The 14,676-nt window shown below is 40.8% G+C and overlaps 1 protein-coding gene across 3 annotated transcripts in view; it reads left to right on the top strand.

The window, feature by feature from the left end:
* The window catches only part of LOC121924011 (zinc finger protein RFP-like), a 17,905-nt gene extending 3,687 nt beyond the window's left edge, over nt 1–14,218 (top strand). For all 3 annotated transcript variants that reach the window (XM_042455064.1, XM_042455063.1, XM_042455062.1), the window contains 2 exons: nt 12,357–12,584; nt 13,282–14,218. In XM_042455064.1, the coding sequence (XP_042310998.1) occupies nt 12,357–12,584; nt 13,282–13,347 (294 nt within the window). In that variant the 3' untranslated portion in view covers nt 13,348–14,218. The remainder of the gene's footprint in view (nt 1–12,356; nt 12,585–13,281) is intronic.
* Nucleotides 14,219–14,676: the final 458 nt, after the last annotated feature.

Raw genomic sequence — 14,676 nt, 5'->3', positions numbered from 1 at the left:
AATCTGATTTATATGATAAGGATTGTTTTTACTTTCTCTCTCTTTTTCAGAATCTGCAAACAGCGTCTATTTTCTCCTGAAATGGATATACACATCTGTAACATCTAAAACAAAGGTTGACAGGCTTCCAAGTTGCAGATCACTTTTGGTTTCGTACTGTATCTTGAAATTTGCCAAGCGAACCTGATACAAAGGTGTATATTAAATTCTTAGCCACAGGAATTTTAGGAACAGAACAGAGCAAAAACTTCCACACGTAGTTTAAACCCGCAAGCTTTTCTAACATTTCAGCAGTAATAAATTTAAATCAGGGCACGGCTGGTGCCAGTTTTTTTTGGTCATTTTGTGGCTGCTTTTATGAATAATTAGAAAGCAAAAAATTCGTGATAATCCCTACTTTCATTGCACCACCCATTCACCTTCATCACAACCCCACTGTCTGCTGCTAAAGGAAATGAACAAATGAGTCCCTTTTTAGAGGAGAACAGGATAGAAATGTAAGCAGCCATAGTAGTAATGAGATACAACTAGAGTAGAAAAAATAGACCTTCACTTTGCTAATGCAGTAGCATACGTGGTGCCTCGGGTTACGAAATAATTCGTTCCGCGGCCGCTTTCGTAACCCGAAAAGCCTTCGTAAGCCGAATTGCATAGGCGCTAAAGGGGGAAAAGCCGCGTTTCTGCGAAAAGCCGAAAAAAAGCACCAAAAATTTTCTTCGGATCCCGAAAAAACATTCGTATACCCGGAACAATGATTGCCTATGGGATTTTTTCGTAGACTGAAATTTAGTAACCTGGGTATTTCGTGATCACCGAGGTACGCACGGTACGTATTGGTCTGCCAAAAGCAATTGTCTATGATCAGCTCACGTTTGGTGATTGGAGTTTGTGGATATACAGTATTGGAATTCCAGCTGTTTCACTTTCCCAAACCATCTTCCGTTGTAGTTGTGAAGCGGTTGTTTGTGTCAAGGACTGCTTCCGGAAGTTAAGTTAATAAGTGTTTTCTACACACGTTTGTGCCCATTTCTAATGCCTAAGTTAGGTTCCATGTATCCTTGGCACAACTACACATGAACATGCAAGTCCTCATAGCTCTTCCTTAGCCAGTGTATAGCATACTTCCTCTCTGATACCCAATACCAACTCCCTTCATCAGTCACATGTAACCCACCCACCCAAGTCGCAGGCAACATCTTTCCACTTACTTTTGGGTCCCATGACATAGTTAAAATGAATTTTTTACCTCACCATCGTACATCACACATTTTTGCTTTCTATGGCAGTGCATACAGCTTAAGTTATAAAGGCCCTCTTGGCACCACGCCGTGTTTAGGCAGCATCATACAAACCAATAGTGGGGCCTAATGAGGATTGCCATAAAGCGAAGACCTCCAACGGACAAATGTAGGCAACATATCAAATGTAGGACTTTTTTTTTTTTTTAAAAGCCCTAATTTTTTATTGTAGGCCTCGCCCGGGGCCCAGGAGGGACGTCTCCATGGCTGAAGCTCGGACTGCGGAGAACCTTCCTAGGGCCTCAGCGATGCTTGGAGGACCCCACAGCCACAAGAAGGAGCGTGCGGGGGCGGAGTGGCTGGCAAGCGGTGCAGTCCCGGGTTTGGCGCGAACTGGACGGGAACGGCCGGCACCAGCCAAAAGGGGGAGGGCCCCACCTACAGGCAGTATATGGCAACCCTAGGCCGAGTACAGTGGTCCCGCCACCCCCCGGGATACGAATGGCGCCACTTACGAAATGTCCGGGTTACGAAAAAAATCCATTTAAAAAAAACTGTTCGGGGTACGAAGGTTTATTTCGGGTTACGAAAAATTTTTTGGTGCTTTTTCGCGCTATTTTCGCACGAAATCGCGGCTTTTTCCCCATTAGCTAGCCTATGCTTGTCCCTTACGAAGATTTTCGTTACAAAGCGCGGCGGAACGAAATTAATTCCGTAACCCGGGGTACCCCTTAACATGGTTTTCCAGCCCCAACATGCATTGCCTGTTATGGCAATAAGCTTTGAAGATTGGTGTGCCCAAAAGGCAGTAGGCCCTGAAGTATAGGGGGAAATTGAAGCACCAACCCCAGCCCCTGAAGTATCAACCCCTATTTAGAAAATCCTATAAATGCTATAAATCTAACCTCCCATAAATCATTTGGGGGAGAGTGCTAAGAAACAATAGCTTCCAGGCCTTCCTGGGAATTTGAAAGGCCCCCCACCCTCACCCTTCACTTGTTTCCCCATTTTCCCCCTCCTCAAAAACCCCTGACATTCCCAACCCAAACTTTCCCTAGCGTTTGCAGTACCGCTTGTAAAGCTGAGCGCCTCCTCCATTGGAAGAAACTGTTGTTTTTTTGTGGCACCCTGGAGACCTATCACAAACCAGCACAATGAAACCTGATCCGCTTCACAGAAGAGTGTAAGAGCTCCTGGTGGTTTCTCACACAATGCTTCTGCTCTCCTGCTTTGGCTCGCTGCATACCAAAACCCGATTGGCGCAATGCCAAATATTTAACAAGTGCCTGTGTGTTGGAGGTTTTTTTCCTTAGAAAGGGATTTCTTCTGCATTGTGGGCAGAATCATCACCAGGAGACCCTGCCAGTACTGGGTTATACAACCCTGGCAGAAGTTGTGCCACAATCGATGATCATCACGGACTCTGAAAAGAATCCAGCAGATGGGACAAGTGGCTTCATCCTTGAACGGGATTTTTCTGGATTGCAGAGCAGCCTTGGCCCTTGTCTTCCTGTAAAGAAGTGCAGGGACACACTGATTTCGTTTCTGTACACAACCATGGTGTTTCCTTCTGGCAATCAGGAAGTTAGTGTTCTCACCAAGAACCAGGCATTCAGAGGGAGCAATGCTAAGTTTTAAAGTCTGTAATTGAAGGTGGGGTTGTTGTTTTTTTGTTAATGATTAGTGGCATATCTTGTTTATTAGGCTCTCTGAAATGTATGGCATGGACTGCACAAAAGCTTGTGCCCAAATAAAGTGTGTTTTCCTTTAAGTCTCAAATACTTCTTTGTGAGTTATCACATGGGGAAAATGGAAGGTAAACGGTCAGAATCGGGGGTCATCTAGAGCAGTAGGCACAATTTTTGCAATTGGTTATGACAACAATGGGCACAACCATTTATAATCAAACAAAAAGTGATATGAATCAGGGAAGAGGCATTTTTTGGAAATTGATTTTTCAGTTCATTCACACATTGTTGTGTTTGGCATGCTGCATCTGAAAACCATCTGTGAGATGCTCCCTGTGTCCCAGATTTCCCCTGGTGCCTTTGTTGTGCATAGGGGAGGGAGGCAAGCCTTGTTCTTAAGAGGACAACACAACAACCTCTTCCCACACAGATGCTCTCCTCCTCTTCTTGCCCTCTGAACATGAACACTGGTGAGAGAAGTAGAGAGAGGACATTTTGGAATAACCTCCTGTACAGGAGGAGAAAAATGGAGGATATTCCTGGAAAAGGACAAGGAGGGGCATCTGTGAGTTTCAGGCCCTTGCTGAAATTAGGCAGTTATGGACGCAGCCGCTTCCTCACTTTTCTCTATTAGTGTGTGTGTGTGGTTTGGTGTTGTTTTTTAATGGGGTTTGGCAAATGGAAACTTCAGGCCTCCTCCTCTAAATAGCTTCCTGGGGTAAAAGTACTTTCCGCCCTGGTTGCCCTTCCCGCTCTGAGCATGTGTGTGTATGCACATTGTGGAAATGAAGTTTTGAGCATGTTGTTTTGCAAAAAAGTTAGTTCCAAAGTTTTATATCAAAGGGAAATTGTCTGCAATCTACTGAAACTCAAATTGCTTTCTACGCCCTTTCTCTCATACATAATGTGCTTTTAATCCATTGTTGTCCTTCCTCCTTTGTGTGATAATCATTAGTGATTTGCTTGCTTGTCCGGATGCCAACCACTTAAAACCATTTTCAGGATGGAAGCACAATAGATCCTTGTGATGGCAAAGAAAAAAAAAAAAAAAAAAATGTAAAAAATCTTCGTGACTATAAAAGCTCGGATGGAACAGTCATGTTTGACGAAATAGCATTTGAACCTCTGGGCAACTTGAATTTTAGCATTGATAATTCCCATATTGGAAGACATAGCTTACAATGCTTACCAATATTACCTCACAAAACCTATAAAATTATAGAATGATTAGAATTTAAAAAAATTAAGTGTTGAAGATATGACAAAGTAAAAGTGGTGATAATGAATTTAGCTTCTATTAGAAATTAAATATCAGGTGTTTGTATACCACATCTTGGTACGACTGGGTTTATTTTTGTTACAACCCATTCCTTTAAGATTAGAAACAGAGTAATGGCATTCATCGACTTCAACTGTTTTGCTATTCAAAAGGAAATCCATGAAATCCAGAGGGGTGGAGTTTTAAAGAAGGCCTAGTAAGAGAAGATATTGTGGCCAAGGCCGAAACAGGTATGGAAAAAATAAGTACATTCAACCACAGAAACAAACAAATGACACCTGGAATGTAGATAAAATAAATAGGCCCCAGCTTAGTCGTTTGATAGACAAATCCTAGAGAGCAGGGTCCAGTTCTCAAGGCAGCTCAGTCCTTGAAAACTCACTGGGAGTTATTTAGGCAAGTCACACTCGCTCGCCTCAGAGGAAGTCAATGGCAAACCTCTTCTGCACAAATCTTGCCAAGAAAACCCCATGATAGGGTCCACCATAAGTCAGAAATAACTTGAAGGCACACAACCACAAATCCAAAGGGGCTGATTTGTGAGAAAGCTCTAAGTACGAAGGTTTTGTCCGCAATTCCAAACAGTTATGGAATAAATAGATCCCTCACATAGATAGCAAACAACTGACCCTGCAATAAATTAAAAATAGTAACCAAAGTAGCCAATTATTACCTAAAAGCATTGGTCCCCAAACTGTACCTGTTAAGAAGATTTGGACTTCACTTCCAGAAGCCTCAGCCATGTTGGCCAATAGTTCCTGGGATTCATGGGAGTTGGAGTCGAAAAGCACTCAAGATCACAGTTTGGGGACGACTAGAGCTACAAGGCGAGGAGACCGTTCATCTCCCATATAGGTCCCAAAACACACCACACTATATAGCTAATTTTTCTTTGGAGAAGGCCTTGCCAGTTAGTTGCAACCACTTGGGACAAAAGAGAATGAGTAGAACTTAGTGTCATTTTAATTTATATAATCACAAGGGTGAAGTGGACTCTTATTGACTAAGAGGGGTGATGTCGGAACCAATAGGAGTGCTCGGTGAAACTGAATGCTATCAGAAACATTTGCAGTTTCACTCAGGAGCCAGACACCGCTTCCTGCCTTTTTTCTTTCTTCTTGAGTTGGCAGGACTTTTTGAAAGTTTAAGGGTGACGCACATTGAGAGGGAAACAGAGGGAAATATACGAGGCGTTCAGGATCCCCTTATGTCTCAAGAGTTGATATCCAAGGGTGAACCTTTTAAAAGAGGATAGATTCTCTCTCCAACCCAGGGCAGTCACACTCCTCCTCAGGCCTCAGGGGAAGTTCAATGGCAAATCTCTGAACAAATCTAGCTTCGTGCCAGAACTCCATGATAGGGATGTGGTTAATGCTTACTGCACCATGCGCTGCACAAACACAAAGTTGCAATCCTAGCCAGGGGCTCAGTCAACTATCCGGCTAATGTAATAGCTCTAATTCCATTAAACAAACCTAAAGTAAAAAGTTGGAACACCATTCGTGTCTTAATAGTGGATCAGTGATTCCATTCGTGTTATAGTTTTTCCAATGAAAATCAGTATTAATATCTGTGTTTAGTCTATATTATCTGATCCCATATATTATATAATTTCCAAAATCCAGTCTTCTAATTCTGGAATTTGTTTGCTTTTCCATCCATTTGCGGCATGTGTCTCTCTAGCTCTTCTGTTGAAATAAAATATTAATTTAATATAAGAGTTTTGTATTTTTAATAGACTCAATTTGTACTCATAATTGTTTCACTTGTAAAATGGTTTTTTAAGATTTTTATAGTTATACATGTTAATGGTGGTATTGTTTTAAATTGTATTGTTTAAATCTACTGTTCCGGCCTTGAGTCCTATAACTGAAGAAAGTGGGATATATGATGAGGATGGAGGATTATGATGTGATGCAAGTGACACCCGTGCTTGTTGTTTACCTCCAAGTCATTTCTTTTCACACGAAATCTAACGAATGGGGATTTCTTGGCCAGATTCATTCAGAAGAGTTTGCATTGCCTTCCATGAGGCTGAGATAGTGGGACTTGCCCAAGAATGGGGGTGCCATGTCTGAGCTGGGAATTTGAAACCCTGGTGCCCCAGAGTTGTAGTCCACGCTCAACCACTGTGCCACACTGGCTCTGGAATTAAAATAGAGTTGGAATTAAATAATTAATTATTAATACCAGAATTAAAAAGGGAAGTACGTAATTTTATTCCATGCATGTAGTAGGATACCAAAGATTTCAGTCCAAAACACTGCAGAAATAAGCCAGTTTGAGAATACTTTAACTACCCTGGTTCACAGTCTAGTGGGGATCCTGCAATTTGAGTTAGTGGGTGGCAACAGAGTTATCTCGGCAAGAAGGCCTAAGGTGTCCCACAAAACGACAGTTCCCAGAATTCCCTACATTGAGCCAGGGCAGTTAAGCGGTCACTCAACTGTTATTTCCTGCAGTGGTGTGTTGGACCTTCTCTGCTTTTGTTGTTGTTGCGCCTCAAGTCATAGCCGAACCGATTATGGGTTTTCTTGGCAGGTGTCTTGAGAGCTGGGTTTGCCATTGCCCCTCTGAGGCTGAGAAGAGTGTGACTTGCCAAAGTCCCCATGGTGTTTTTTTAAATACCGAACTGAGATTTGAACACTGCTCTCAAAAGTCATAGTCCAAACTCAAAAACCACACACACGTCTCTCACCACTATAAAATCAGGAAAATAATGTCAAGTTTTGAGAGCCCCTCGCCTAATGGTTTTGAGCGTAGATTGGGGACTGTGGAGACAGGATTCAAAGCTTGCGTGCGCATGGAAACCCTCTGGGTTGACCTTGGGCAGTCACACTCTCGCAGCCTCAGGGAAGGCAAAGGTAACCCCTTCTGAACAACCTGGCCATAAAACCTGTATACAGTATAGGGTTGTGCTATAATCTGGAAAGTGGAAACCATAGCTGGGTTATAGAGGGAGGTGCCTTTGCTTCCCTCAGAGGCTGAGAGAGTGGGACTTGCCCAAGGACCCCATGGTTCCATGGCTGAGAATGGATCGAACCCTCTCTCCAAGGCCAAAACTCAAACCACTACCCATAGTACGTATGCATGAGCAAAACCAAAAAATACACACAAAAATGTATTAATGGAATAAGATTTTTCCCCATTTCCCAGCATTTTCCACAATTTAAGAATGGATGCATGCCTCTGAGAAAGTGAGGTAATAGTTGGAGGATGCCAACAATAAGGGAGATGGCTTTTATTTATAATTTTAATTGTTGTGTGGAAGTGTGAAGTTCAGTACGTTTTTGCTGAAAGGCCCTCTTCTACACAACTATTAAACACCAGGAAAGACCTGTCCCGTATTTCACTTGGCACAACTCTAATGTCCCTTCAAAACGTATGCCTTGGTAACATTATGGTGAGTTCCAAAACCACTGCGAATTAACCTTACAACCCAGTTGAGACCGCTTTAAAACAGCCTGGCTCAGTCGTTAGTGGTCCTGGGAAGTACAGTTTTGTAAGCCATTTAGCATTCGCTGTTTAGAAGAGCTCTGGTGCCACAATAAACTAGGAATTCCCGGGTTTCCTAGTACAGTACGGAGCCAGGGTGGTAAAAGCATTTCAAACGGGTTGAGTCTTAAAATGGTTTGCTCCCATTGGATGGTGTATGTTGAAGGACCCCTCATAATAAAAATGTAAGACAAATGGGCAAGTCACACGCTCTCAGCCGTCAGAGGATAGCAATGGCAACCCCTCTGATGAAACTTGCTAACAAAAACACAGTGAATAGCTTCACTTCACTTAGACGTTGCGCATAAATCTTCAACACAACACACAAAAGAACAATAAAAACGGGAGGCATGAGATTTCAGCAAATAAGTAGCATGGGGAGCAGAGAGGTTTCTTTTAAAAAGAGGGGGTTAAAACTACAAAAACTGTAATTGTTTTTAAAATAAAAACTGGTGAGGGCAATAGGTTTTTATCAGGGAATGTCGGGTTTTAACCAAGTTAAAGAATGAGGGTTTTCCTGACCCAGTGGATTTGTGGATAGTTAGCTTTAGCTTTATATATATATAGATACACACACAGCATCAGAGGACTACTTCACATTTTAGTGGGAAGTTTATTGTGGTGTGTGTGTGTGTGTGTGATATATATAATAGATATAGCCCTTAAAAGGTGAAGTAAAGTAATCCGCGTGTGTTTATGGCAAACCGGGGGCTCTGAGGGTGTTGTGTGGTGTTTGTATGTATAGATAAAGCGAAAAGTTTAAATATCTATCTATCTATCTATCTATTATATATATATATATATATAGAGGGTGGGTGTCATAGATATATATATATATATATATATATATTATATATATATATATATATATAATTGTGTGCCATATACATAGGTAGGCACCCTCTAAAATTGTTGATGTGTAATCCAGTGTGTGTGTATGTTGCCTGTGGGTGTGTAATATGGATTACATATTTCACATTTTAGAGGGGGCGCTCTTTCGTTAGAGCGGGGTTGTTGCCATGGCTGGTCTCATAGATGAATAATGTAAATCCATTGTAATGTATGTGTGTGTATGTGAGCACCCTCGAAAATGTGAAATAGCCAATTTCAGATTTTTATATATATAATAATGTATATAATAATATTACCATATATATAATATACACACAGCAGTCGGACCCTTTGTATACACGGATTTTTTTAGACAAATTCAAGCATACACGGTTTTGAAAATATGCCAAAAAAAGTATAAATTTAAGCGTGATTTCCATTTTTATAAGGGACAACCATTTTGCTTGTCTTATATTTAATAGGCTTGAGCATACCCGGATTGGTTATACACGAGGGATCTGGAACCAAACCCCACGTATAACAGGGGCCACGTGTGTGTGTGTGGGGTGGTGTGTGGTGTGTGTGTGTGGGTATATATATGAATTACATAGTTTCACATGTAGAGGGTGCCCGCTTTGGCTATTTACCTTTGGAAAGTTACAAATCCCTATGCCAGTGCCTCAGAGGGGGATTTGCCATAGCTAGTGTCAGAAGCAGGACGGTCCATGCTATCTATCTATCCTATCTATCTAGCTGAGAGTAACTCACTAAATGTGTAATAGGTAATCCAGGATTAGATATATATATAGCTAGAGAAGAGAGAAAATAATAATTAAAACCAGATATTAGGTGTCGATGTGCGATATATGTGTGTGTGTATGTGTGTGTGGGGATAATACAACTATTCTATATTCTATATATGTGTGTATTATGTGTGTGTGGTACAGATATATTATATGTAACAATTGTATATATGAGGTGGGGTATATATGTGTGTTAGGATTATATAATATGTATGTGTGGTGTGTGTGGTGTGTTGTGTGTGATAATATATATAATATATATATATCTATATATATAAAATATTGGATTACAGCTTCTCCTCTTTAGCTAGTTCTCTTCGTTGCAAAGGGACATCCGATCACCGGGCTGTCCTGGCAAGTTTCTCGAGGGGGGTTGCCATATTATATGGATACATAGTACACCACATAATATGGCACCCTCTAAAATGTTGACATAGGTAATCCATATTTTATATATACATCATGTTAATATAATAATTTATAAAAACCAGATCTCTCAGCTATTATATCTATTTCACCCCTTTTTAAGGTGCTCTCTTTAACTTTCTCCTTTAAAATTCTCCTTCTCATGGCTTTCTTGGTAAGTTTCCTCAAGGGGGTTGTGAGATGTTTTGCACCCTCTGAAATGAAACTACATCCCTATCACAAGGCTTTCTTCTCTTGGCAATTGACGCAGAGGGGGTTGCAATAGGTGGATAGATAGATAGATAGAATAGAACAGACAGAGAGAGATTCAGATCACCTCTCTAGAAATGTGAAATAGGTAATCCATATATATATGAGCACCCTTAAAATGTGAAATATGTAATCCCAATTTTATATAAAATGTAGAGAAGATGTTATCCAGAGCTATATCGTTATCAGATGAGCAACCTCAAAATGTAAATGTAAGCCATATTTTATATAATTTAATAAGTAGTAATTCAATATCTTTATATAGAATAATGGAATCCATACACATATAGATATGGATTTATTTGAAGAGAGGTGCTCTGCTTCAGCTATGCCTCCGCCTTTGACGTTACAATTTGAGGAGAGACTGGGAGGGAAAAGGCGGGAAAAGGGCAATCAACTGGGCCGGGCCATTTTTCAAGCTCCCGCAAAAGGGGCCAAACTAAAGAATATCATAAAAGGCGGGAGTTTAAAAGGCCGAGTTAAAAAAGGCGGAGTCGCTAGGTCTAAAGTATCAATAAAAAGAAATAAGTGAGTTAAAAAAGCTGGTGTCGGTAGTTTATAAATCCACACCACACACAAGCACACTTTTAACAAATATGTTTTAAAAAGGCTCACTACAAGCAATTTAAATGAAGCCCATAACGCCTTAATAAAGTTTTTTTTTCCCCTGAACCACCTCCTCTAGAAGGAAAAGTTTGTGGAAAAGAAAGAAAGGTGAAAGAAATAAATAAAATAGTCCCAGCCCCCACCAATATAGCAGAGAAGGCTTTTAAAATCTGAGTGGAAAATAAATATTTTTTCGTAAAAGCATTAAAAAAAATAAAATTAGATAATATTTCTCTGAAGAATGTAATGAAAAGGATTAGTAAGGGAAATCAGAGGAAAATGAACAGAAAAGTTTCACACAAAACACACAAATACCCTACAAGATATGTGTGTGTGAAATACTAGTGGTTAGTATTTATTATGCCCCACCCTCCATCGCTCTCAGCTCACACACACACAACCACATATATATGTAATGTGCGTTTTGTAATCCTTTACTACTATTTTTCATTCAAGGTTCTATTTTCCCTCCCTGTCACAACACACATATGTACAGTAAGGTGTGGTCGGTGTGGGAGTGGGTGTACGGAATAAGACATTTTTTTGTTCCTTGTCCCCTCTGGCTCCAGTCTTAATCATGCCCTGAACTGTTTTTTTCAAAAAAGAAACGTTTATTTTCCCCTCACATACATACAGACATACATATATAGATAGCGTTTTGTACGGAAAACGAACTTTCCATTTAACCCTTCTCCCAGTAGTTTTCAAAAGAAAATATTTAGCCTTCTCTATCCACACAACACACACAACACACACCACAAGTGGAGTGTGCATTGATGTGTAAAACGAGATTCAGCCAAGTCAAATGAGGATCTTTTGGTAAGTGCTTTCATAATCGGAAGGTGGCCATGTGGTGGAAAGTAAACAACACTTCATTGACTGTCCAGTGAACACTGTCTGTTTGTCTGTCTTTTGTGGGCATCTAGAACCTGGGCTCTAGAGGGAGTGACTTGTCTAAGATCATCTAACTCAGTTGCTGAGTTGCAGTTTTTCAATCTAGGTTTCAGTGCCGTAAGGGGAGCACTCTGTTTAGACAGGTTGGTACCAGTGGCCATAGTGGCTAGGTAATTTTGGGAGTTGTTGTCAAAAAAAAGAAACTTCCCCAAGCTCTGGTTTTGTGAGGTTAGGAAGTGGCATATATGAGATTGCTTTTAGATAAGTCATTGTTTCCCAATGCAGGGACTTGCAACACTGTACTGCCAGCCTAGGCAACGACTAGCAGCATCCAGACATTTGAAATGCATCAGTTTGCCTTTCACTCTCATTCCCTCTTTTTGCAGCAATTGCTCACTTTCAGGAGGGACTGTCTACCTTGCCTTGTGTTTTGCTTTAGAGGTCGGCCAGCCACTGTGATCTGGGTTGTCAGAGAAATGAAGAGTCTGCCAATAAATGGCATTTAGATAGTAAATCTGTGCATCAGTCTGATGCCATTGGCACCATTCCCTAAAGCAGGGGAGCATACAGTCCTCCAGGAATTCTTATACATCAACTCCTGATAACCCTAGCCAGATTACACATTGTCAGAGAAAATAGACATTGCCGTTCAATAACATGTGATTAATCCCATGTTTCCCATCCTGAAACAAAGCTATTGTACATATTCAGGACACAATTACTTGCCAATAATGGAAAGTTTGGAATAGATTGGACAAAAAAGGAAGGACTTAGAGGTGGCTGTGCAGTCCCTCTGATGTGAAAGCACTCCTTAATGGTTTCCACTGCTGGTGTTTCTCTCAATCAGAGCAAGATAAAAAACGAAAGGAAGGATCTAGTTTCGGAATTTCAGCAACTGCGCCAGGTTCTCGAGAAGGAAGAGCAACTCCTGTTAGTCCAGCTGGAAGAACTGGAAGCAGAGGCTGAGAAAAAGAAGGCAGAGGCAAATGAATTGTCTGCAGAGATTTCCCATCTTGACATCCTAATTGGTGAGCTTGAAAAGAAGTACCAGGAGTCAACAGTTGAAATGTTACAGGTAAGAGTTAATCAGGTGAGTGCTATAAAAGTGCCCTTTGTTCTATTTGGTTAAAGTGCAGAGTCATTTTCAGCCAGTGTTTCGCTTAAAAACAGGCTGGGAGTGGGATGAGTTTCTGGAGGATGGAAGAAGCCAGATTGGTGTATGTGTATGTGGCCTTTATGCGTTTTGAAGAGATGGGGCAAAAAAAATCATGTGAATTGGTAGGGGTTTTTTAGGCTTTGGGGACTGCTGAGGGCCTTAAGGCCCACAGAAGTACAGTTTGAGGGCTGCTTGCAGACCTCACTTTCCCCATCCCACAATTTATATTATTTCTTTATTTGGTTTTATGCCACCTTATTCCCAAAACTGGGATTCTAAGTGGTTCACACCAGAATTAACTTTTTTTAAGAATGATCTAAAAATAATAATATTAAAGCACAGTTAAGCCAATGATTATATTGGAGAAAAACACAATTAAATTAAAAGCAATTTAATATTACATTAGTAAAGATAGTAATCTATTTGGTTTTTGTGATGGCCGTCCAGTGATGTCCCTGTGTATAGCCTTCTTTCTTGTATACAAAATGTGTTTGCAATTAATAGATTGTTGGCCTCACAAAAATCTGTTAGACGCTCACCTGCTTTGTTTCTTTTCCCTAATCCATATTTGCCTACTGTTTTTTATTCTTCTTTGCTTTCTACTTTGGCATTCCAGTCTCCTATGATCAGTTTGACATCCTGCAATGGTGTGTTGTCAAATTTTTCCTGGACTTCTTCATAGAATGTCCCAATTTTTTTCCTCCTCTGCATCTGTGGTTAGTGTGCATACTTGAACTATGGTGATATTTTTAGATATTGTGTGGAGTCTTATTGAGATTATTCAGTTTGATTTTGCATTGTACCCATGTACTGCTTTTGCCACATCTTTTCTTAGTATGAAGGCCACCCCATTTCTTCATGTCTTTTCAGTCCCTGAGTAGAACACTATAGTTGCCCGAGTTAAAGTGGCCCAATCCTGTTCATTTTAGCTCACTTATTCCCAGTACCGCTATGTTCATTTGTTCCATTTCTTTCTTTCTTTTCCTTTTTAAATATGTCTAGCTCCCCCGGCTCATGCTTCTTATGTTCCATGTTCCTACAGTATGTGTAAGGTTGCTTTGTATAGCATTTGCTTTTTTAATTCTTTCTACTACTGGTCTTCCCATGTTTGGTGTTTAACTTCTTGGACCTGTCCATGATTCACCTGGATTGTCTAATCTTTGGGTTTTCTTGGTGAAGGGTTACGTGAGGAGAGTCACCTTTGCCTCCCTGTATACAGTGCTAACATGTGTTTTCTATGGTCTCACTGCTGTTTTTCAACATCTGTGTCACCCATCACAACTGATACTGCCCAGTAGCTGTTTGCCCTTCTGTTCAGTAGCTTGTCTTCCCTCCTGCCATCCCGGCTGTGGGAATTCCAAAAGAAAATCAATATGTATTTTATTGACTACAGCAAAACCTTTGACTGCATAGACTTATGAAAAGCTATGGAACACTCTTAAACACATGGGAGTGCCAATACACTTAATAGTACTGATGACGAATTTGTACTCAGGACAAAAGGCTACTCATACAGAATGATAGAATCATAGAGTTGGAAGAGACCGCACTGGCCATCCAGTCCAACCCCCTGCCATGCAGGAAATCCAAATCAAAGCATCCCCGACAGATGGCCATCTAGCCTCTGCTTAAAGACCTCCAAGGAAGGAGACTCCACTACACTCTGAGGGAGTGTGTTCCACTGTCAAACAGCCCTTACTGTCAGGAAGTTCTTCCTAATGTTCAGGTGGAATCTCTTTTCCTGTAGCTTGCATCCATTGTTCTGGGTCCTGTTCTCTGGAGCAGCAGAAAACAAGCTTGCTCCCTCCTCAATATTACATCCTTTCAAATATTTAAACAGGGCTATCATATCACCTCTTAACCTTATCTTCTCCAGGCTGTCAGAACAGAACATGGAGAAACAGAATGGTTCCTTTATTCCATGCATGTAGTGATACCAAAGATTTCAGTCCAAAACACTGCATAAATAATCCAGTTTGAGACCACTTTAACTACCCTGGTTCAGTGCTAT

Source organism: Sceloporus undulatus, chromosome 2 (assembly GCF_019175285.1).
Source record: "Sceloporus undulatus isolate JIND9_A2432 ecotype Alabama chromosome 2, SceUnd_v1.1, whole genome shotgun sequence".
In the NCBI taxonomy this organism is placed as follows: domain Eukaryota; kingdom Metazoa; phylum Chordata; class Lepidosauria; order Squamata; family Phrynosomatidae; genus Sceloporus; species Sceloporus undulatus.
Note: the sequence above shows the minus strand (reverse complement) of the source record. Positions and strands in the feature narration are given on the sequence as shown.